A 25,474-nucleotide genomic window follows, 5' to 3' on the forward strand; every position below is an offset into this window, starting at 1 on the left:
TAAGATGAGGGAATTCCTCTCACTTGCTTACTTCAAAATAGTTGTATACCTGTAGAAACTAATTTCAGAGAAGCTGTCCATTATTTATGTGACTTCTTTCCTGTTTACTTTTGTGTTTGTTACTTACTGTGACACATACCATCTGGAATAAAAAATCGAGGCACGCGTTAATTTAGGCCAGAGTTCAATACACAAACACCCAAACATTTTTGTACATCATAAATTGAATCTGTGTAAGGTATTTATAAAATGACCATTGCAGGGGTGCCTGGCTGGCTCAGTCGGTTAAGTGTCTGCCTTTGGCTCAGGTTGTGATCCCAGGGTCCTGGGATCGAGCCCCTCATTGGGCTCCTTGCTCAGCGGGAGCCTGTTCTCCCTCTGCCTCTGCCCCTGCTTGTGCTCGCTCGCTCACTCTCTTGCTCTTTCTCTCTGTCAAATAAATAAATAAAATCTTTAAAAAAAAATGACCATTGCAAATATTCATAGCTGAACTGCTTTAAGGAGATGGTACATAATTATTAAACACAGCATGTTTCCATACCTAACAAAGAACCTGATTAATTCATTTACAGGTTGAGAAACCATGTATGCTTTAAACTGTGGGAGGATATTCTCCCATAGTGGGATTTATCAAACTCTCTCGGACATTCTAGTAGATGTTATACAATAAATCGGGTTCAAGGTCAAGTAAATTTGGAAAAACTAACTCCATCCCCCTCTTCATAATGACTTGGGATACTCTAATGAATTTAAGCAGCCCTATTCAAGGTGCCTCAAGATAGTACTTGAAAAAGCAGTCTGGCTTACGTTTGAATCCTGGCTGGGCCATTTATTAGCAGGACAGTCTTGAGCAGTTACTTAGCATAAACGTCAGTTAGCAATGATAGAAAAATGGAGCCAAACTAAAAACCAACACCCCTGATCCCGATGGAACCTGGAACCGTAGGACAGCAAGGTTGCAACAATCCTCACTATTTACTCCAAGTTTACTTACAAAATAGAAATAATAGTGGTACCTATCTTACAGACTTCCTGTGAAGATTAAGTAGCATTTTTTTTTTTTTAAAGATTGTATTTATTTATTTGACAGAGAAAGACACAGCGAGAGAGGGAACACAAACGGGGAGTGGGAGAGGGAGAAGCAGACTCCCTGCCGAGCAGGGAGCCCGATGCGGGACTCGATCCAGGGACTCCAGGATCATGACCTGAGCCGAAGGCAGTCGCTTAACCAACTGAGCCACCCAGGCGCCCCGCATTTTTTTTTTTTTTTAAGTAGCATCCTCATTAAAAAGGGCAGTTAGCCCAAGGCATAGTAAGGAGAATAGGAAATACACAATATAACTGGCCATTACTTTAAGCTGTTGATCTTCTATTTCTCAAACCTATTTGATCATGAAACTCTTATTTTGTGTATAGAACATCTGTTAATATCTTGCAAAACTATGTTGTTTGCAACACAATTAAGAAACACTACTTCCTGTCAGTTTATTTGGAAGGGTGGAACCATGGTGTTTAGCTACATGCCAGAGCTGGGAATTGGTCATGTCATGATTTGTCTCTCAGATGTTATCTTGGATATAAAAGAGGAAAAAAGGAGACTACCAGTTTCATGACGAGAAGGAGCATATCAAACAATGTGAGAGAAATGGTCTGCTTCGGTGAATCTTTTAGCTAAAATTCAAAAAAAAGTACTAAGTGTAGGAAGCCAAAGAAAACCATTTGTGAACTGTCATTATACTTTATAATATGAGGAGAAATCACTGCATTGTAAAAAATATTGCCACTAATGTGTTTTTAAGACGTTTGTGTTGACTTGTGATTAAAGACACATACTAATGTGCTTTTGATGATTGACAGCTGCATGCGTAGTTAGCCTCTCTCTGTTGTAATTGCGATTTTTAAGTTAGCCATTTTTAAACCTTTCAGTTCTATGGCCCCACCACTTACTGAAGCAACCATGGGACACAGGATGCAGTTGGCTTAGACCTGGGCCAGGCTTGGAATCCTGACTGTCACTGTGTGAAACTGGACCTCTTGGGTCTTAGCGTCCTTATCTTTCATATGACACTAATCATACCTCTTTTGTAAGAGTCTTAGAAGAATGATAAATCTCATATATAAAATTTCTAATACATGAGAGACACTCAAAATACATGAAGCTGCTTTTAGGAGAAATAAAAGTACCCAAGTAATGAACGTCCAGCTTCTTAGTCAAATATTTAAAAACTAATAGAAGACAAAGACCCACAATTGTTCACCTTTAGAAAATTTACATATGTAGTCTTTTATTTTTTTAATTTTTTTACATATGTAGTTTTTAAACAAACATTTCAGAGGAAAATATTAAAATCGTGTTTGAGAATATATATATTTTTCAATGTTATAATTCTGAGGTTTAAGTTTCTGTGATAGAAATTTAGAATCTTGGCTGGTAGCAAAGTACTTTGTCACTACAATCCACACATACTTGATAAAAAAAGAAAGGAGAATTAACCTGGAGATAATTATTTGCCGAATGATTTTTCTGTCCTTGTTGGCCTACGCATTCACCTCAGATATAGCAAGACTTTTTTTTTTAACTTGGCCTACCTTTTCGTTCAGTCATATATTCAATCACACGACCTTATTCTTGTCTAAACCATTCCCCCATACCTTTTTTTTTTTTTTTAGCATATTTGTTTTTTTGTTTAAGACCATTCATTCACACCTTTTCTCATTCACCAGTTCTGGACAATACAAATCACCTCAACTGTAAACTTTTCCTCTTCATTCCTAAACACACCAGTATATGTTTGTAGCATTCACTTGTTATTCAGTATTCTAGGGATGAGAAATTTTAATGAACAGGAGAGAAAAAAACCACATGATTCCCTGTTAACTGTAGAAACGTAAAAGATAATAACATTTTCTTAAGTAATTAAGCCCAAATCTAATTTAGAACTGTTTTCGATTCACATTGAATAAACGTCAAGCCTAATTGTTTCATTGCTACTTTTCAGATTTTAATGATGAGGAGAATTGTGGGATTAATGGGACAGGAAGAATTTAAAAGATTTGCCTTTCTTTGGGATCCCTTGCTCTTAAAACATAATGATAAAATTCACTATGAGAGGATTATAGTCAGTATCATTCTTATTTAGAAATATATGGAGGAAATGAACATGCAGTGGATTCCCACCATGTGCTGAGCCTTTTCCTGGATAATACATATTAACCACCTTGTATGGGGGAGGGGGGTTCTATAAACACAGGTTAGTCTGACCCTCTAGTTTTTATTACTGCCTCTATGAAAAGACTTACCAAATGGAAGTTACTAGCTTTCTCAGAGATCATAATGCATGTCTAGTATGAACACCTTCACTCTGTTCTTGAACTTTCCAGCCTTCTTCTTAACGGAACACATGTGAGGACAAGGAGACAGACCAAAACAATTGCATGTCATTTCATTCAGCTCAAATCAGTTCAATTCTGATCACACCTCTTTTTCGTGGGAAGTGAATGAGGAGCACCACACATAAACGTGAAGAGAAGCATGTTACCATTTTCTATTAAAACAAATGACTTCTAGACCCTGCTTTCTTTCAGATCCCCTTGTCACCTCATTCTACTCTCCTCCAATACTGTAGCCACACTGGGCTTCTTGCTGTTCCTAAGACATACCAAGTCTGATTCTGCCTCAGGGCCTTTGCTCTGGCTCTTGCCCTGGAAAAAATATCCCCCCAAATCTTTGGTTGGCCCGTTCTATATTATTAATCTGGTCTCAGCTTAAGGTCGTCTTCTCAGAGGTCTCTCCAGATTATCCAACTGAAGTTACTCCCTATTATGGGATATGACCCTCTATCATTTTCTACAGTGCATTTAATACTGCCTGAACTATCTATTTGTTTACTGATTTGTCAGTCATGCACTCTGTTAGAGCAGAGTTTGCATCTTGTTCAGTACATGGAATAGAGCCCAAATAGTAGCAGACAATACATGTCTGCTGAATGTGTTGACTGGGTGATTTCCCTGAACTCCAATCACCTTGGGAGATGCAGTGTGGGATCCATTCAGACTCCGCCACTCCCCAGTTCTGTCACTGTAGAGATGAATTTATTTCATCCTTCACTTACAGAGATCGTCTACCTCACATGTCTGTCATGACTTAAAACAAGATAATGTCTGAGGACATGCTTTTAAGCCAGTAAAGACCTAGGTAAAGTGAGGTAATACTGTTAAAGGAATCATGATCGCAGCTTAGAGTTAATGCCAGGGCCTGAGCTAAGTACTTTCCATGCATTGTCCCACTTAGTCCTCACAGCACCCTTATTTGACCTTTAACCCTGAAAGTGGAAACTCTGAGTTAAAGAAAATAATTCATTTACAGTTGCTAAAGCAGGACTCGTGTCCAGTTCTGTTTGACTCCCCTGAGGGCCTAACCATATGAAATTGTATTCACAAATTGACATTAAAAATATTTTTATGTTCTAAATAATGTTAAGTGGTCACTTAATTCATTCTTTTGTTTCTTTCCTTTTTAAAGATCCTGATGAATTTGAGCAAATATATGAGCCTCTGGATGTCAAAAGTAAAAAGATTCACGTCGTGGACAGTGGCCTCACGTTTAACCTGCCATACCCCTTGATCCTGAGACCTCAGAGGGGAGTTGATCTCATTATCTCCTTTGACTTTTCTGCAAGACCATGTGACTCCAGTCCTCCGTTCAAGGTAAGGAGAATTTATATAGCATCCCATGATCTAGCATGTTCTTTTGCATGCCTTGTAGATATCTTAGTCCTCTTCCCTCCAATTTCTTATCCCTTGAGCCTATTTTTCTACCTTACTATGAGTCATATTTTAAAAACACAGATGCCGGGCGCCTGGGTGGCTCAGTTGATTAAGCGACTGCCTTCGGCTCAGGTCATGATCCTGGAGTCCCTGGATCGAGTCCCGCATCGGGCTCCCTGCTCGGTGAGGAGCCTGCTTCTCCCTCTAGCCCTCCCCTGTCTCATGCTCTCTCTCTCTATCTCATTCTCTCTCTCAAATAAATAAATAAAATCTTTAAAAAAAAAAATAAATAAAAACACAGATGTGATTCAATCACTCCCCTTCTTAAAGAAACTTATAAAAAGAAAAGGAGAAAAAAAGAAAAAGAGGAAACTTGTAAATGATTCCCCATGGACCCCATTAAAGTTTACAATCTTAAGCAGAACAAGAATTATGTGACCTATCTGAAGTTCAAGGAAATTATGCTGAGATTTGGATGTTAGCAAGTAAAAGATAATTAAAACCATGCATGGGGAGTTATACTTGGAGAGAGGACATGAAATACTATTTTGAAGGTACAACAGCAATTATCAGGGGAAAATAATGAAAATCAAGGAAGTATACAGTGTTGTGAAAATCAGTTGAAGATATTTAACAAGTAAGTCTTAGGTGAACTGGACAAAGGCAGTTTCTTTTTTCTTTTTTTTTTTTTTTTAAAGATTTTATTTATTTGAGAGAGAGAGAATGAAAGAGACAGACAGCATGAGAGGGGGAAGGGTCAGAAGGAGAAGCAGGAGCAGACTCCCGCTGAGCAGGGAGCCTGATGTGGGGACTCGATCCTGGGACTCCAGGATCATGACCTGAGCCGAAGGCAGTCGCTTAACCAACTGAGCCACCCAGGCGCCCCAAAGGCAGTTTCAATAACATCATGAGGGCAGAAATCATACTGCAGTGATTTGAAGGAAGGGTGGAAGATAAGAAAATGGAGATAATCCTGTAGATCGTCCAGGGAAGAAGGAGATGCACTGTATCTGCAAGAGGTGGGGAACAGGAAAACTGTGTATAGGAGAGGTGGGTTGTTAACAGAAGAGACTCGAATGTGTTTAAATGCTGATGGCTGGGAGTCATTAATGATTATGTTATTGGAGAATGGAGAGATGGCATATATGATGGGGTCACAGCCCTTGGAAGGCTACAGGGGTGAAGAGTGCAAAGGAGATACAAAAATATAGGTAGAGAGTAATTTATAAATGTTGATATTGGGGCAAGAGGGCAGGGGGAATCTGATGGCTGTGATGGAAGGTCACTGTTAGGCACAGAGAGGGAAGTTAAGAAAGTATTCACCTGATGACTTCTTACTTTTGTAGAAATTATAATTCAGTGTTATCTTTTGAGAGCGAGAGGGTAGAGGTGGTGGAGCCAGGAACCTGGCGAGAATAAAAGCCTGCCTCTGAAGAAATGAGAAGAAATTCTAACAGGCAGCATACATTGCTTAGCAGCACTGTGGCCTCACCCAAGTGAGACCATGAATGTTACTGTTCCCTCCACCTGGAGACCTCAAACTTTCTTTAGACACATCTCAAATGTTATCTTTCTTGACCTCCACAGATTGAGTGTCAGTACAAAGGACTTAGTAGATTCTTCTAAATATGGCAATTTTCATGGTCTATTGTCTGTATGTATATATATCTTCCACTGTCTGTGAACTCCTTGGGAACTAGAACACTATTTTGAATGTATGTTTTGTTTTAATCATTTGGTTCTAATTGTATTATAAGTGTTGGCCAAAGTGTGAGTAGGTCATTTTTTGTGAGTGAATGAATGAAATGCTATGAGAGCGATGGAGTTATTATACCCATTTCATCAATTAAGACACGGAAATTCATAGAAGCTAAGTGACACAGTCCATGATCTCCCAACCATGAAGGGCCAGTGATAAGTCAGGTCAAGGAGGAAGAGTCAGTGATAACCAGGTCAACCAGGAAGTCAGTGATAACCCAGGTTCTCTGACATCTGCTTTCCTTCCCCTTATACTATGATTAAGCTGCTCTCAGGACTGATAGTGGCTATTGTAACAGCTCTTTAATATATATAAAGTCTCATTTTTAAAAATTGCTTTCACGTTTGATTTTTTTTTTTTTTTTGAGGCAGTTACTGGTATTCTAACAAGGAAACAAGGGTTGGTGAGATGAGCAATTTCATCATATCAACAAATTAAATAAGATAATGGGTGAACAGAACATAGCCCCAGGACCTGGCTGGAAAAGTGCTGGTTAAGAAGTGGTCACGCTGGACCAGATTTCAAGGCTCCAGAGTGACAATCTAATGATCTTTCCCCTTTACTAGCTGCCTCCTTTGAACATGTTTTACATGTATTTTTTTCTGTGCTGTGTGCTGTGTGCAGCAGTTAATGATAAACCATGGTTCTTGATCTCCAAAACATTTTAGCTTTCTTGGGGGAAAGACTTTTATACACAAGAGTCAACCTGGAAGGAAAATGAGCAACTTATTGTTAAATAGTAATTTGACTTTATATAAGCATGTGTGTTATGGGAGATCCATATAAGAATAGATAGGTGTGTCCTGGAGTAGATGAGCAGGGAAATAAATAGAACAGGATGAAAATGGCACAGGGATGGCTGTGAGCACTTCTGAGGAGATGGAGCGATCTGACTAGAAGTGATAAATATTAAGCTCCCAGTAGGAGGGCTTTAGGGCTGCATGATGGGAAATAGAGAATCAGTGAAGAGTTTGCAGCTGACAAACGACTTCATGCAATTGGAATTTTAGGATGATTAATCCCACAGTGGAAAGTAGGATGACTTGGAGAATGAAGAGCAAAAGATTAAAATTAAGAGAGATTTACTACAGGACACCTGGGTGGCTGAGTCAGTTAAGCGTCTGACTCTTGATCTCAGCTCAGGTTCTGATCTCGGGTTGTGAGTTCAAGCCCCGCATTTAAAAAAAAATTATTTTTTTTTAAAAAAGAGGGGTTTACTATAATCGAAGCATAGGATAATGAAGTACTGTACAGGACGGGTGACTGAGAAAGCCAAGAGCTGGATTTGATGACCATGAGCAGCAGTGGGGAGGTGAGTTCCAATGGCTGACTCTAAGATGATAGCTTCGAAGCTAGTTCTGGAGGTGGGAGAAACTGTGTTATTCATTTCACCAATGGGAGTGTAAAATGTCAAAGCCATCATTCTATATATGAATAACAGCTCTACTACCTCATGAGTTAATATTGGGAAGGTTTGAGGATATCACTTTGTACCTCTAAAAAGAACCATTGTACTTTGTTGTAGTTTTTAAATGGACTTTGATTCATTATTTCTAGTCAAGAAGAATATATACTTATTGTAAAAAAAAATTTAGAAATTTGGAATATATATCATTTCTGTTATTCATAAACAATTGCTGATATTTTACTGTTTTCCTATAGTCTTTGTGTGTGTGTTTGTACACCAGGATCGTATTGCTTTGCATTCTGCTTCTTTCTACTTAAAATTATACTGTGAGCATTTTCCCATGTTGTTAAATATTTTTTAAACATAATTATGAACACAGCATGGTATCTCTGTATGCGAATATGCAAGAACTTTTTAACAATGCTCTATTTTCAACTTTCAGATTATTGCTATCTTGTCACTTTCTCTCTTAACTTAACCGACTTTCTCAGTCACTTAACTGACTGAGCCACCCAGGCGCCCCCTGCATATAATATAGTAAGGTTTAAAAATTGATAAGGAATCTACGTGAAGTTTTTTGAGAGGAGGGGAAAAGCTCCCGTGTAATAACAGGATTTTTTTTTTTTTTTAAGATTTTATTTATTTGCGAGAGAGAGAATGAGAGACAGAGAGCATGAGAGGGAGGAGGGTCAGAGGGAGAAGCAGACTCCCCGCCAAGCAGGGAGCCCGATGCGGGGCTCGATCCCGGGACTCCAGGATCATGACCTGAGCCGAAGGCAGTGGCTTAACCGACTGAGCCACCCAGGCACCCCTCATTCTTTTTTTTTTTTAAGATTTTATTTATTTATTTGACAGAGAGAGATAGTGAGAGCAGGAACACAAGCAGGGGGAGTGGGAGAGGGAGAAGCAGGCTTCCCGCTGAGCAGGGAGCCCGATGGGGGACTCGATCCCAGGACTCCAGGATCATGACCTGAGCTGAAGGCAGTTGCTTAACCAACTAAGCCACCCAGGCACCCCTAATAACAGGATTTTATTAAGTCGATTAAGTAGTGAATAATTTTCTGTTTTTGAGACTGAAATATGAATGCCATTTGTAATAAAAGAGCAGAGCAAAAATGCTGAGCCAAAAATTAAAACCATAAACTTTATTTCACAGTTATTGATATAAACATTTCTTTTTTTTTTTTAAGATTTTATTTATTTATTTGAGAGAGAGAATGAGAGAGAGAGAGAGCATGAGAGGGGGAGGGTCAGAGGGAGAAGCAGACTCCCTGCCGAGCAGGGAGCCCGATGTGGGACTCGATCCAGGGACTCCAGGATCATGACCTGAGCCGAAGGCAGTCGCTTAACCAACTGAGCCACCCAGGCGCCCTAAACATTTCATAAGAATAGTTAAGTCTCAGATTTTTGTCAGGGAGATATGAATGATAGATATCACGGCTTTTAATAGCCGCAAACTGGCCTTGGAAACTGATGATGTCACTGTGAGTAATACTGGAGGGTTTTTTTTGTTTGTTTTTTGAGATTTGTAGGCACGTACCCTAATAGTAGTCCAGATATAAAGAGCCTCATGATTCTAAATAATATTCATAATTGATTTAAGAAAAGCAGCTCTATGCTTCATTTTGTCAAGTTTCTTTTTGTTAACCCTTTAGTAGCTTAGATATATGCCATGCAAATTTATTTCACCATTAGGGTCCATCCAAGGAGAATTCTAATAGCATGTGTCTTTAATGTTGGTCATGAAAATAAGCCAGGGTCTTCCTATTCAAGTCTGCAAAAGAAACAGACTGTGATTTTAGGAAAAAAAAAAAAATTTTTAAGAAAGCTTTGGCTCTGGTGAGGAGCAAGCAAGGAGTATAGGAGAATTCAGAGTTTACCACTAGAGATTTTTTTTTTTGGCCTTACTAAATTTTATGGAGAGTACTGAATTAGAGTTATTATGCCCTAAATAATGTTATTTTGTATTATGTTGCCATATATTGGACATAAAATCTAACTCAGTTTTTCAGTGCCCTTTTAAATGCTTAATGAGCAGAAACCAGAACAGTGGGTTCATTTTCTTAAAAATAAAAGGAAAGAAGGAAGGAGAAAAGGAGAGAAGGAGGTAATGAAGGAAGGCAAAGAGGAGGAGGGAAGGAAGGAAAATTGGAGATTAGCCAGTTTTCACAAATGACGGAAGTAATGTATCTAAACTGACTCATCTTTCTGTTTTTCACTCAAGGCCAAAATCCATCAAATTCTCTCTCTCTCTCTCTCTCACATACACACACACACACACACACACACACACACACACACCAGAAAAATAATTGTATTTTCCCACACCAACCTGATTTATTTGTTAACGTTATGGCATGATCCTTGTGTTAGAGCCTCTTCAATATGGTTTACTTCTGACTTGTATTTGGGGTTGACACACCATCGTGGCCGAACGGTCCAAGTGTTAGCTTTCCGGGCATTGATCCACTACGGCTGATAAAGAGAACTGCCTGTTGCTAAATGTAGCATTTACAGATTTACCTCAAACATTAGTTTCCAAGGGCTGCCATCACAAATTACCACAAATGGAGTGGATTAAAACAAACAGAAATGTATTCTCTCACAGTTCTGGAGGCCAGAAATTGAAATCAAGGTTTCCTCTGGGCCACACTCCCTGCAAAGGCTCTACAGAAGAATTTGTCCTTGCCTTTTCCAGCTTCTGGCAGCTCCAGGCTTTCCTTGGCTTATGGCTACATAACTCCAGTGTCAGCCTCCAGCTCCATATGGCCTCTCTACTGTGTGTGTGTCTTCTTATGAGGATATTTGTCATTGGATTTATGGCCCACTCAGATAACCCATGACAACCTCATTTTTAGATGCTTAGCTTAATTACATTTGCAAAAACCCCTCTTCCAAAGAAGGTCACATTCATATGTCCTGGAGCTGGGTGGGGGGGTAAGAGCATGGACTTATCTTTTGGAGGGTCCCCATTGAACCCACTATACCTGTATTGGTCATTAAGGATCAGATGCCTTGTGATGAGTAGATATACCCAACATTAAGTTCTCTACATATTTTTGTGAAGGCATAGTAACATCTTAGTGAAGAACTAACAAGAACTATAAAGTGCTATGTAAATTCTACACATTATTAAATATGCAAAATTATTTTCACACCTGTTGCATTATAAAGCTCATGGAACCTAATACCAGCATGCTTTTTATTGGAAGTGATGATGACCATACCCACAAAATACTGAATTCTAAATTATAGTTTCTATCCATTGTATCCTCTATTACTTGCTTCAATAATTTTTTTAAGATTCAATTTATTTACATATTTACATGCATATTTATACTTATACCACCTCCTTTTCCAAAAATAGATGGTAAATATTGAGAAACATCATAGAAAGCCTGTATCCTAGGTGTGTGCAGAGAAAAAGCTCATTTCCTCTTGAGAAAAGCTAATTTATTATATATAAATATATATTTATTTAAAAATACATATAACTATATTTATCCATATATAAAAATAAATAAAATGGCATATATATGCCACTCACACTATAGTTTGAGTATATTTCTGTGTTATTTAGACTGTTTTTCTTATCCTTCACAGTGTCTTAGTACTCAAAAATGTGTACATCTTACAAAGAAGCGTACTGGCAATTTACCATGAGTCAGTCTATGGAAATCTGAAGTATATGAGGTGTCCAACAACCAAAATGGATACTTACGATAGGCATATTGCCATATTTATGAAGCAGCAATGTTCTTGCTCGTGGCATTCTTCTAAAATACCCCTTTCAGACTTGTCTGCTCTAGTCATAGTCTGGGTCATTGTTTCTCAGTCTTTACAGAGAAACGAGACATCAGAAAGGAGGTAGTTTTTCCATCCTGTAATCACTGTCTCTATAGTCATCAGTTTTTAACCTTTTCCACAGAAGGATCATATCAGGAAAGGGAAAGTTTCAATTGCTTCCTGATTCCAACATGAAATATCTATGTAAAAATAGCTTGGTCTTTTACCTCACGAAGTTCTCTTTTCCTCTTTCCCCATACATCCACACATCGTTAGTCATCCTGAGTCATGTTTGTAAACACTAGAAAGCTCTTTTTTTTTGCCTCATTCTCACGCAATTGATCCACAGTATGAACTTTTTGGTTTTATTTTGGTGTTGAATAATCTTGAATGAATAATTGTGAAAGTGCCAGACAAGAAATAAACTGAATAATTCAACTGAACAGGAGGTAAAAAAGGAGCTAGTGATAAAAGTTTCCTTAAATTTCCTCAAATTTCAAACTAGAATATATATATAAGTATAATAATATTATATAATAAAATATTTTTTTCAGTAAAATATCATATTTTGCCTATTAGTTTATGCAACAACTGCTTTAATATACATTAAATCCTTTGTTCTCCCAGATTTTTATTGTAAATGGCATTGAGAGTTGATCAACGTAAAATTCACAACATTCCAGAAGCATCAAGAACAGTGAAAGTTGAATGTATATTTTTCTATAAATTTAAGGTGCTGTTTTAAATATAAATATTTAAAATATAAATTATATTGTTAAATACAAATTACTGAGTTTTTAAAAATACATTATCTCATTTAATCCTCATATCAGTCCTGAGGAAGATAATGGTATTAACTTTACATACAGTGATAGAAAATGAGTTGCTGAGAAATAAGAAACAGGTGGAATGTAGGTGAAATGGGGTTGGGAGCCTACCATTTCAGGGATAGTGAACAGCCTGGTCCCTGTTTGGTTAGTTGGTTGGTTGGTTCTTATGATTCCCATGGTGCCATTAGGGGAATATCACTAAATACACACCACAAAATAATTTCTTCCCTGTTGACTTGTGGTGGCTACGCAGTGTGTCTCAGACCACCCAGCTAGCAAATCTAGGTGTCTGTGTTTGAGGTGGGCCTTTCAGACTGCACAGCCCAGGCATGGAGACATCCATCACATCCTCTGCCTCTATCATACTGTACTATCATATCTATTATTTATCTTTCCCATTGATTTATGATCTTCAAGGATTCAAAGACAGCCAAGTTATGACTAGAACATAGCAGGTATTCAATAATAATTGTTGAATGAATTAATGTACACTCTGAAGAAATAGTCCACATATACTGCAGATCTCATGGTGAATACTTTTTTCATAGCATTTACTATGGTTTTAAGCCTAAGGAGTAATTTGATTATTATCTTTCAGTCACCAGGCTATAAATCCCATAATGACAAGAGTTTCACTTACTGTGATATCCCTACCTCTTAGCATGGAGCTTTGATTTGCAACTAATGGTTATCATTGAATAAATCGATGTGATGACAAAGAGTACGTTAAAATAACTTGAGATTGTAATGATCATTTCCCTAAAACCTCTGGAAATTTCTCTGTACCTGTCTCTCTTTCTTTTTCCTTTTCTTTCCTTATTTTCCCCTTCCACCTCTCTTCCTCTCTTTTTTTTTTTAAGATTTTATTTATTTATTTGAGAGAGAAAGAATGAGAGAGAGAGAGCACATGAGAGGGGGGAGGGTCAGAGGGAGAAGCAGACTCCCCGCCGAGCAGGGAGCCCGATGCGGGACTCGATCCAGGGACTCCAGGATCATGACCTGAGCCGAAGGCAGTGGCTTAACCAACTGAGCCACCCAGGCGCCCTCTCTTCCTTTCTTTATTGACATTTATTTATCAAACTTCTGTATAGCAATTGATAGGTGTCCAGGACCACTCTGAATACTGTACAGACATTATTTTATTCTACTGCAATCATAAGATATATATTATTATTATCATACTCATTTTATATTTGAGGCTATTGAGTGTGGAGACATTAGGAAACGTGCCCGTGGTCCCACAGCTTGCATTTGAACTCAGGCAATCAGGCCCCGGAGTCTGCCCTTTTACCACTGAGAGTCTGCTTCTTATTTTTCTCACTACCCCTTAAGCTGTATATAAACATAAATAAGCTGTATTTATGGCATCTCTCCATATTGATTTATGCTTTCTTGTTTCAACCTAATACTATGTGTGTGTGTGCTTACCCACTGCATTAGTCAGCCTTGATGCAGAAACAAACCTAAAATCTCAGTGGCCAACAACAAACATGTTTTTCTTGGTCACGTTTCATGTCAGCAGCTACAAATCAACTGCTGTCGTTGTGTTTAGGTGTCCTCTCATTCTGGTGGGGATGTATAATTCTCTTACTGGGAAGGGAGCTAATATGTGGAAACCATCACACAATCTGCCACGCCCATTAGCTGAACTCTTGGTTTCCCTGTCTGGCCCATTCTTGGCCACTACACATATAGCATTCTGAGTCCAGAAGTTAAATTCTTTTTATAAACAGATGCAAAAGAAAAGCTGATTCAGAGTAACTCAAATATGTTTGTATACATAAAATTTACTAATTTTAATTGGTTGTGTTGAGAAGGTACAAGTAAAAATTCAGTACCAGAGTGTTCCTCATTTTGCTTCATCATTCTTTGACTCTGAAGGGTTAAAAAATGTTCACAGGGCTTATAAATAACCAGAGCCCTAATTTTTTTTTTTCCTATAACAATTACATCACTATAATTTCATTCAGTTCAGTTCATCAGTAAATTTTCACATGCCTCCTATGGAGCTAGCCCTATGCCAGAAATTAACAAGTGTACTTATAGAGTGCTTTTGTAATTTTTTTTTTAATTAATGAGCTTCTGGAGAACAGGGCCATTATTCTTCTTAGCAAGGAGCACATTGCTAGCACAGTTAACACTTGATGAACACTGAATGATGGCCAGACCAACTTAATAAATAAAAACTGAAAATTCCCAAATGCATCTTTACCTCTCCTCCATAGGAACTTCTACTTGCAGAAAAGTGGGCCAAAATGAACAAGCTCCCCTTTCCAAAGATTGATCCTCAAGTGTTTGATCGAGAAGGACTGAAGGAGTGCTATGTCTTTAAACCCAAGAATCCTGATATGGAGAAAGACTGCCCAACTATCATCCACTTTGTTCTGGCCAACATCAACTTCAGAAAGTACAAGGCTCCAGGTACATGGGGAATAAATTCTATAAAGTAGAAATCCGGTAAAAGACTGATATTAAGTGGGTTTATAACAGCACTTGCTGTACTAGCTACTACAATTTTGAATGCTCCCCTTACCTTAATAAATAACTACTATCCTGAGACCTCAAGTACTGCCCTCTTTCTCACTCCAAGATTCCCTGAGTTCTTCATAATTCAGAAACTGATACATCAACAACTGGCTCAATAAAAATCTCTGGGGCTTTATTCCAAAACCTGGGCTTATGTTTGTTCTGAGTGATTGGCACCCTTGCCATAGGGATTATTAAATATTTTGAAAATTACCCTTGCAAGGGAGCCCTTGTTTCAGAACAAATCATACAAAAACTCTGGGAATGTTAAGTGACCCAGGATTAATATAATCTGGCAGTACAACATAAATAATAATTTCAGGTTGCTTCGTTATGTTTTATAGAAAAAGAGAATCAAGTTCAAGGCACAGTTGTCCTGTTTTACTACATCCAGAGTCTGTAGATTCTTCTATATCCTGGAAAATATTGATTAACAAAAGGAGATCTAGAGATTGACAGGCAGAATACTTAAGGCCTAAAAATCATATTATCCTTGGACCAGAAAGTGCAGTTATGAGACGAAAAGATATAAAAGATAGTCATGGCAGATTTGACATGGGATGATGGAGAAGAAAGTGATCTTCCAGATGGTGGAGGAAGACAGAGAAAGGATCAGGAAGGGAGGTTATTACGAGTCATTCTTCAAAACAAGAGAAGGAAGAATTGGTGGGCATTTTTAGTTATTGAACAGTAGAGTACTTGAAACCCATTTCTGTGGCATGAACACAGTTAGATAATGTTTTGGTTTGGATTCCCCAGAAGCAGATTCCAGGAAAGGAATTCAAGTGCAGACCGTTTATTTGGGTGGACTAGGGAATTTTACTAAGGATGTAGGGAAGTGATAAAGGAAGGTAGACAACAAAAGATGTGTTAGTAAGCCAACTACCATGAGGAAGATTTGATCCTTTTGGGAAAGCCTAGGAAATGGAATAGAACCTATGCTCCAGAATCATCCTTCCCATTCATACCACAAGAGTCAAGGGAACTGGGGTATTTATATCCTAACTTCCTAGAGTCTTTGGTTGACTGCTGCCTGGGGCAGAGTGTTATTTACCAGAATTTACATCCTGCTGCTAGAGAGCAAAACAGCCTGTTGCAGGATGGAGTAGAAAGATGAAGATGCGGGCAATTGGAAGTTTCCCAGGCAGAACACCTGGATATCTCAACCCAGGGAATATGGGTGGGAGCATAACAGTGCATACTACAGATCCCATGACCCCAGTGGGGGCTCCCTATGTTATGTTTACAGCTATCTGTATGTTTTCTTTCTTGGGTTTTAGAGATATTTTGCTGTTTTCAAAATCACACCATTTGAGACTCTTCTAATATTTAGGTGTTCCGAGAGAAACTAAAGAAGAGAACGAGATAGCTGATTTTGATATTTTTGATGACCCCGAATCACCATTTTCGACCTTCAACTTTCAATATCCAAATCAAGCATTCAAAAGGCTGCATGATCTCATGCACTTCAATACCCTGAACAACATTGATGTAAGTATCTCCTGTGATCCTTGACAATGTCACATACTTCCATATCACATGAACATAGCAATACCTTTTTAATTCATTAAAAATAAAAATAAGGTTTATGAATGATACCATCCAAATTGTACCATTTTATTTTTTGTATGTTATTTTATTACTCTCCAGAAGAACCCTATAAAAATCACAAATAAAAAGTAATCGCTCTAAATTGGCAGAGCCCATATTTTATATGATAATTTGATTGAAGGATTGGTTAATACTCAGCTTCTTTCCCAAAGTATCTAATGTATTCATCATCTGATAAAAATAAATTATGAGGAGGAAGAAAAGTGATAAGAAGGAAATATAAGGGTAGGAAAGTGAATGTAACCAGAAGTGTAGTTATCTGCTAAAATATCACGAATTTTCATAGATACACTCATGCTTTTAAATGCCCTTATTTTTGTAGATCTTGGGAATGTTGCCAAAAGTAGCAGCCTTCCCATTTTTAGCTCATGAGATATCAAGTACGCTTTGCGTTAGGAACTTCAGAAACAAGTCATTCTCTTCACTTAGGTCATCCCTAACCCCCATATATCTGCTGCTAAGATTCCGTGACCATGTGAAATTCTGTAATCTCTAACTCACCATTTAAGAACACTGTTGTAGAACTGGAATCATGTTGGCTTGTAGTTCCAAATCACAGTGTCTGACAAATTATTATCCATTGTGAAAGCCCAAGTTCATTATCCTAGCTGGATTTTGCACATTAAAAAGAAAAGAGTAAAAGAAAAAGAAAGAAATTAATTGGGGAGGGAAAGTGTTGTATCTGATTTGCCAATCTTTTTGATACCTTGCAAATGGTGCAAAAGAAAGCACAGTATATGGATGAGGGTTCTGTGTATATGGGATTAGTTTTCTAAATATATTTTTTCTTTTTTCTTTTATCTTACAATCAGTAGTCATTAAGAGAAAATCCGTATTTTAAGCCATGATTTAAACAGACATTCTCAAGATAGAGTTGTGTTTAATAAAACCCCATGCTGTCAAAAGAGAACCAAGGGGTAACAGCCGAAGAATCCTATTTCTAGTGTGTAACTAACAAACTCAAAACAATGTATTCCTTAGGATGAAATGTATTAAACTTGATCAGTTGTCCTCAAATGGAAAAAAAAAATAGACTGTAGGAATATATAAATACCCTCTTGGACTTGGAAAAATAAAAGGATACACATACATACACAGATATATTTATATCTGTGTATGTACATATCTGTATATATTGTAGATGAGTGTGAGTGGATAGATATCTGTATCTGTAACTTAAACAACTACATTTTTCTCATTGTTTTTCAGTTCTGGTTTATATAAAACCTGCTAAGCTGTTTGCTGTAAAGAATGATATAGTTTTATTTATATATTCTTCAAAGTAGTTTGACACATAGATGAAAAAGTAAAAGCCTAAGCAAAAACAGACTGAATTTCAGAATAACTTTCCTGACAAACCGCTCATCAAACATTAATTAATAAAGCAGGATTTAATTGCTTCCAAAAACTTCTCTGGCATAGTGTGTAGAAGCAAGGTCGTGGGCTTTATATCTCATTTAGATCTCAGATGGGCCACCTGTGTGACTTTGAATAAGCTACTTAAACTTTTTGGGCCTCAGTTGCCTCATCTCTAAAACGGGTATAACAGCACCTATCATAGTAGCAACAGTGAATCATCAGGGGACGTATGAACAGTCAGAAGCTGCTCGGTAAGTGGGAAGCTTACTTATGTGTGTCTATATCCTATACCAGGACAGATAAACCCCAAGACCTTTGCAAGTGCCCAGAATTAATAATATAGACAAGTCTATACAGGTAATAGCAGCCTGGGCAGTAAATTTTGGGGGTTGGAGGTGGCATGAATGAATGTAAGCTTTCTCTTAAATTATATGACCATGGAGACTTGTGTTCAAGTGATTTGTGTGTGTGTGTGTGTCTGTCTGTCTGTGTGTACATTTCATACCGAGGTAGGAATTCCAGTGTTCACTGACATTTTGTCTCTTTTTTGATTACCGTCCTGACCCCTCACTTTTAACCAAGAAAATGTATTTTATCAGAATCAAAGCTTCTTGATAAACGATGATAAATGAAGACCAACAAAACTGCCAGGGTAGAATGCTGGAGAGCTCATTAGGCTCAGTCATTAGCTAAATCACTCATTCCCACACCATTTGAATAGAGTAGCTGACTAATTCACACTTCAGCAATGCAGCACATCATTACTTGCCACAGGCTGCCAGAGCTGCTTGCAGATTGTGGACCCTGGGAATATAAACTCGTCTAATGCAGACCCCTGACTGTCAGCTCCAGAGAAGGTGGTTTTCACGTTTGTGGCCACGACTGCCGTGGCTGAAGGCTGATTTTCATCTTCAGTTACCATTCTGGCTTAACTTTTTATTCTGAAAAGGCCACCCTGTCTCCGACAGCTGTATGCTTCTGTTGGTTTATTTTCTCCAGAGATCCTAGCTGGCCTGCTTGGCTGAACCTAAATTCTCATTCATCTTTAGAGAACTTTTGCTCTGTTTCTGCTCCCGTCATGACAGCGGCCTGGGTTTCTCATTAGCATCAGGTTTCGGCACTTACTCAGTCCTCCCAAATTCCTTCTCACTGAACATTGCCTCAGTCATTTTACAATGGTGGTATTTCATGGGGGCGGGGGGGGGGGGAGTTGCTGGTGGTTTTTTTTTTTTTTAAGAAACTTAACATAGAAACATAGAGTGACTTATACCAGTAGACATGTGGTATGCGGGAAACGCAGAAGCTTTGGAGTCAGACCAAATTGAATGTTTAAACCCTCTTGAATGAGTGACCTTGGACACGTTGCCTAACTTCCAAATTTTCCTTTCCTGGTTTGTAAGGGGAGACAGTGATGCATATCTTGTAGGACCAGGGTGTTGATTAAGTAAAATAATATAATTTAAGGGCTTGGCTTATAAGAGACACTTAATAAATTGAAGCAACTAATATGATAATAATAATTATGATCAGTGTTCATATTGTCTTCTGCTTTTACTTATAAATTTTAAACCCTTTAAAAACAATAACTTGCCTTATTTACCTTTTGTATCCTCCAGAGACATTCATCACAATGCCTGGGACCTAAAATAAATATGTAATAAAATTTTAGTGAATGATTTTTAAAATGCTATTGACTTATTGGCTGAAATTGTTGAAGAGTTTGATGTGATAGGAAGAAGGGATAGCAAGTGTCAGGATGCAAGTCTGTTGGTTGGAGGCAGAATTTCTGACCATGTAGAATGGGCATGGAATGTGGCTACGTGCTCTCCTCATAAATCACCAGTTTAATCTGGAGAGAATGTGGCTCTGAGAGTTCCTTTCCCAGGACCTTGTTGATTCAGTGTTCACAGGAAAATGTACTGTTACACAGTCTCACTCATTCAACTTATTAAATTAGTAGGCATATTCTAAGAACAGGTTATGTGTCAATTTATTCAATATATGCCAGTGGTGCATAATAATGAGCTTCTAAAATTCTCAAACGGTTCTATACAGTGTTAAATACTCGATGCTAATTAAAATGAGGAAAAGTGGGGCCCCGGGGTGCTTCAGTTGGTTAAGCATCCGACTCTTGATTTCAGCTCACGTTGTGATCTCAGGGTAGTAAGATGGAGCCCCACAATGGGCTCCACGCTGGGTGTAAAGCCTGCTTAAGATTCTCTCTCTTCCTCCCCCTCTACCCTTCCCCCACCCCTGCTTGTGCTCTCTTTCCCTCTAAAAAATAATTAATTAAATGAGGGAAAGTATATATCCAGAAGTACTGGTACTTAATTCTTAATTTATTGCTATTTCATCATCATAGTAGCATTTAGGTAGAGTTAAATTTTTTATCTTTTAAAAGTAATTTAGAAGCTTATTATATATCATGGCCTAATATGTAAGGCCCAAATTCATCTACCTTTAATGCTGCCTATAATCTCCTTCCATCTTTTATTCATTAATTCAACACATATTTATTGAGTATCTACTGTGTCAGTCACTGTTTTAGTAACTAAGGATACAACCATGTACAAAAGAAAACGAAAAAAGTTTTGAATGTTTAACATAAGCTAGATATTTTCCCCTCAACTATTTAACACACAGAACTAGCCTCTGAGGTAGGTATCTTTATTTACATGTGAAGAAACTGAGTCAAGGGTAATGGAGACAGATTGCTAGAGGTCACACAGTCATGTGGGGAGCCAAGATGGGGTCGCATGTTTTTTCCTTACTCTTTCCCACCTTTGAACCATCTGTTTCTCAAGCAGCCTTATTTCCTACTATTTCCCAAACACAATCTTCATTCCAGCCAGGCCAGTTCCCAGATGCTTCCTACACATGCCATGATCTCCCACCTTCAGCCTTTTTACAGGATCGTCTTTCTTTGAGAATGCCCTGTCCATCCACTGCACTTACAGTCTGCCTGTCCTTCCATGCATCTCATTGTCTCCATGAGTTACACTGAGTTGAACTCAACCTTCTGTGCATTCATTACTTTTACAAATATTTATGGTTCCCCTTCTCTGTTCTAAGTGCTGTGATCAAAACTGACAAGACTAATAAGGCCCCTGCTTTCATGACACTTCAGTTTTTATTGGAAAGGCAGACATTTGCTGGCAGATTCGTAGCAATTTTAAGACCAGAATATCTTCTTATATTCTTCTATATCTGTAATTTTTATTTCTCTTTCAAAATAGATGGTAACTTCCTCGTTGGGGTCATTTTTAATTTTCTATTGCGGGAATTCAGTATTTGCTTGTGGGTTCCTTGGGAGAAGTTCACATTTTATGTGTTTCCTTTTCTTATTCTCTGCCTTTCTTTTTTTTTTTTTTAAGATTTTTATTTATTTGACAGAAAGAGACACAGCGAGAGAGGAAACACAAGCAAGGGGAGTGGGAGAGGGAGAAGCAGGCTTCCCGCCAAGCAGGGAGCCCGATGTGGCGCTCCATCCCAGGACCCTGGGATCATGACCTGAGCCGAAGGCAGACGCTTAACCCTTAACGACTGAGCCACCCAGGCACCCTATTCTCTGCCTTTCTTGCTGTAGATTTAAAGAGTCTGGATCAACAATTAGGAGGCTATTGAAGGGCACCCGTGAAGGATGATGTGGGTCAGTCATACTTAGGGAGGGGCAGGGGTGTGGAGAGGTTTGAGAGAGGAGGGCTGTTGTAGGATACCACAGAAGGGAAAGATTTAGAATCCCAATGAATTTCAGGGGGGATGAAAGAGGAAATTAGATATAAACGCTGATGAAGATTACACCTAATATCATTTAAAAACTAGGAAGATTCAAAGATGGCATATTTCTTCTTTGGACATGGAACTGTACCATGTGTCATGACAGGAGGTTTGGATTTAGCACTGATGTAGGATTGAGTTTAGCCTCCTCTGTTTATATCATAGAATTAGAAATCACAACGAATGGCTGTGTTCTGCAGCAATCTGAAAAATCGGGGCAATGGTTTCATAATGTTAATATGCCACCTAGTGGTTCAACTTGCACATTCTAATTGCATATGATTTGGGTTTTTCAGAGTTAATAAATGTAAATATTTCTTTTCCTTCATAAGAATGGCCTGTTTACTAGAAACACCACCAAGGCCCACTTATGAGAAATCCGCTAGTTCATGGTATTGATATTGCTGATTTTTTTGTGCTTATGAATTCATTATAAAGGAATTGACAGCAGTCATTATTAATATAATTTCCCTGTGGTTTTTTTTTTTTAAAGCTTTTAAGGTATTTGGAAAATAAAGAGTTGATTTTTATTTGACTTGGGTATTTCTCTGCAGTGAGGGGTCCTGTGTCTTGTGCTGGTATGGTGAAGGAGACACCAACTGAAAACTTGCTGTCATACTATCTAAAAAGCTGGGAGATTTTTTTTTTTTTTTAAGATTTTTATTTATTTGACAGAGGGAGAGACAGTGAGAGAGGGAACACAAGCAGGGGGAGTGGGAGAGGGAGAAGCAGGCTTCCCACGGAGCAGGGAGCCTGATGCGGGACTCGATCCCAGGACCCTGGGATCATGACCTGAGCCGAAGGCAGACGCCTAAGGACTGAGCCACCCAGGCCCCCCAAAAGCAGGGAGATTATTAAAAGAATATGTAGTAGGGTGGACCTGGGTAGCTCAGTTGGTTAAGCTTCTACCTTCGGCTCAGGCCATGATCCCAGGGTCCTGGGATTGAGCCCTGCTCACTTGCTTGTTTGCTCTCTCTCTCAAATAAATAAATAAAATCTTAAAAAAAAAAAAAAAAAAGATGTAGTAGGACATATTTGATAGCAGAATTGATTTGCTGACTTTTACCATATAATAAGCCCATAATTGGATATACATTGTGTGTTTATTTCTATTAAACTTGATAGCCTCGCATCCAAATTAAAGCTCCTGCATTTTCACACATATGATCAGTTTAAAAATAACAACAATAAATAGATGCTAGTTATGGAACGTTTCCGAGGTGCTGGGTATTGTACAAAATACTTTATATAAATCCCCACAAAAACCAAGATTAGTATTATTATTCCCACTTTAAAGAAGACGAAACAGGTTCAAGGATTCTCCTTGATCTCACACAGCCAAGAAGTGATTGTGCCTAGAGGTCCTGGGTCAGGGTCTCCTTCATAGGCCTGAAGCCTCTTCTGTCACCATAGAATTCATTATGTTTCCCTTACTCCTGGGAAAAATGGGCTCAGCAAATACCTGCTTTTCTTAAAAGACTCGGTAATGTTTGAGCCCATAAGACAATATATATACATACAGGTATGATACTATGTTTTATTATACATATTCTCTATATATAATTTAAAAATCGTAAAGCAAATAAAGATGTCACATTTCTGTGATAAATCCCTCTTTCCAGAATACAGCTGTTTGTTGTTTAAAGTTACTGTTAGAGAATTAAATGGGTCTGCCCCTCAGGTCCAACATAAAGTCACAGAATATTAGTTGCTTGTTAGCACCCCCCAGGTCACGTATCTCTCTCCTCTAGACATTGAACCTGGCTTGCCCAGTGACACTGGATGTGGACAGGGGAAAACCCCTCTACATATCTCCAAGGCCAAGTGGGCCACTCTAGCTCTGAGTGGGAGGGGGCCTTGGGTCCTAAGCTGCTCGGACTTGCCAGGTAGGGCAGAGGGCTGAAACACATGCACATAATACCTTAATGTTGTTTAACAATCCCTGGGGTAGAGAATGAAGGGAATTGTAAAATAGTCCCTGTGATTTTCTTCTGTGCCCTCAAACTTGTAGCTCATTGGTTAAGATGAAATCCTATAGTCCTGTCCTAGGGAGTGGAGTCTTTCTGATTTTGAAAGGGTTCCAAATTAGCAACAGAGAAAAGATTAATATACAGGCCTCTCTTCCAAAGCCCATTCCCATTGCCCTGCAACAACTGCTTTAACCAAATTCCAAATCTTGTCTTCTTTCCAGAAGTTCTTAACTAGGTTAACTTTATACCAGAAGAAAATATAATTGGAATAGCAATCTTAGAAGTTGTAGTCACCATTAATTTGAGTATATATGAAAATTATTCTGAATAAAAAAGTCATCATCAATAAAATCACAAAGTATGGTATTTTCTAGATAGAGGACATTCATGTTTTATAACTGTATTTGTTTAGCTGAGAAAGCGGGGCAATTCTTCGGCAATGCCTTCTTTTCTCATTAGGCTTAAAGAAAGTCTGCTACTCCGTTGTGGTCCCTCTTTCCTGCTTGTCCACTAACTGTAAAGAACATAAATTCTACGTTTAGTAGTTACTTATTTCTTCCCTCTTATCACCTCCCCATTGAAAACCAGAATAAAGATAAATTAAGCTCTGGACATGAGCTTAACAAGAGTATAATAGTGGGATGTTGGATTTAAATATACACATGCATGACTCCGAGGTTTCTCTCTCTATTTCAAAAAGAAAACTATAATAAAAAGATCAACTAGATTTTTGTTTTGACCAAACGAATGTTTACATGAGTTTAGAGCAATACTAATTATACATCTTTTCCCTCTATTTGCAGGTGATAAAGAATGCCATAGTTGAGAGCATTGAATACAGAAGACAGAATCCATCTCGCTGCTCTGTTTCCCTTAGTAATGTTGAAGCAAGACGATTCTTCAACAAAGAGTTTCTAAGCAAACCCGCAGCATAGTTTGTGTAGTGGAAAGGGCAGCAATTTCTGATGCTGAGGCAGTTTGAAATTCCATTACAACTGGATTTAAAAGCATAGTACAGATATTAGTACTGATCACAAGAGACTGGCTGATACTCAAAGTTGCAGTTATTTAGCTGCATGAGAATAATACCATTATAAATTTGTTAGGTTGATAGATGATGTGATTATGTAAAAATATACTCAGCTACATTTTCTGTCAGTATAGATTTCCTGATGCAAATGTAAGAACATATATTGTAATTTTAGACATTCCTCACCAGCTATCTTATGTGTCCTCTTTTTTAAAAAAATGTTTTCTTTTTAGAATATTTAACAGTTCAGTCTCAATAAGTATGACTTTGCATTGTGTGTAAATGTTATTCACTGACTGGATTTATTCATACCATGAGACAACACTATTTTTTATTTATATACACATGTATACATATATGAAATAAATATATCAATATGCAATTAGCATGAGATAACTGAATCTTTGCCTAATTTTAATGGAGTATTGCAATGTAGCTATGAAAGAGTCTCAGATTCATAGCTTTCAAACACAAAAATTGTTAATCCTAAATGGTAATGTGAAATTTATCATTTTAAATCATGGTTATTTTTCTTAAAGGAGAAAGCATGTGTCATTTCTTGAACAAACACTATATCTTTATTCAGCAAATAGAAAAAAAAAATGTTACCTCTTCTAGTTTAACATTTTACTTTGAGATTATGTTGGACTG

At 38.0% G+C, this 25,474-nt stretch overlaps 1 protein-coding gene across 1 annotated transcript in view; it reads left to right on the forward strand.

Moving 5' to 3' along the window:
• The window catches only part of PLA2G4A (phospholipase A2 group IVA), a 152,648-nt gene extending 127,443 nt beyond the window's left edge, over positions 1 to 25,205 (forward strand). Inside the window, exons 16-19 of the mRNA XM_035010687.1 lie at positions 4,523 to 4,707; positions 14,776 to 14,971; positions 16,410 to 16,567; positions 24,597 to 25,205. Coding sequence (XP_034866578.1) covers positions 4,523 to 4,707; positions 14,776 to 14,971; positions 16,410 to 16,567; positions 24,597 to 24,728 — 671 coding nt within the window. The 3' untranslated portion in view covers positions 24,729 to 25,205. The remainder of the gene's footprint in view (positions 1 to 4,522; positions 4,708 to 14,775; positions 14,972 to 16,409; positions 16,568 to 24,596) is intronic.
• The last annotated feature ends 269 nt before the right edge of the window (positions 25,206 to 25,474 follow it).

This window comes from Mirounga leonina, unplaced genomic scaffold (genome assembly GCF_011800145.1).
Source record: "Mirounga leonina isolate KUSES-001 unplaced genomic scaffold, KU_Mleo_1.0 Mir_154, whole genome shotgun sequence".
Classification (NCBI taxonomy): domain Eukaryota; kingdom Metazoa; phylum Chordata; class Mammalia; order Carnivora; family Phocidae; genus Mirounga; species Mirounga leonina.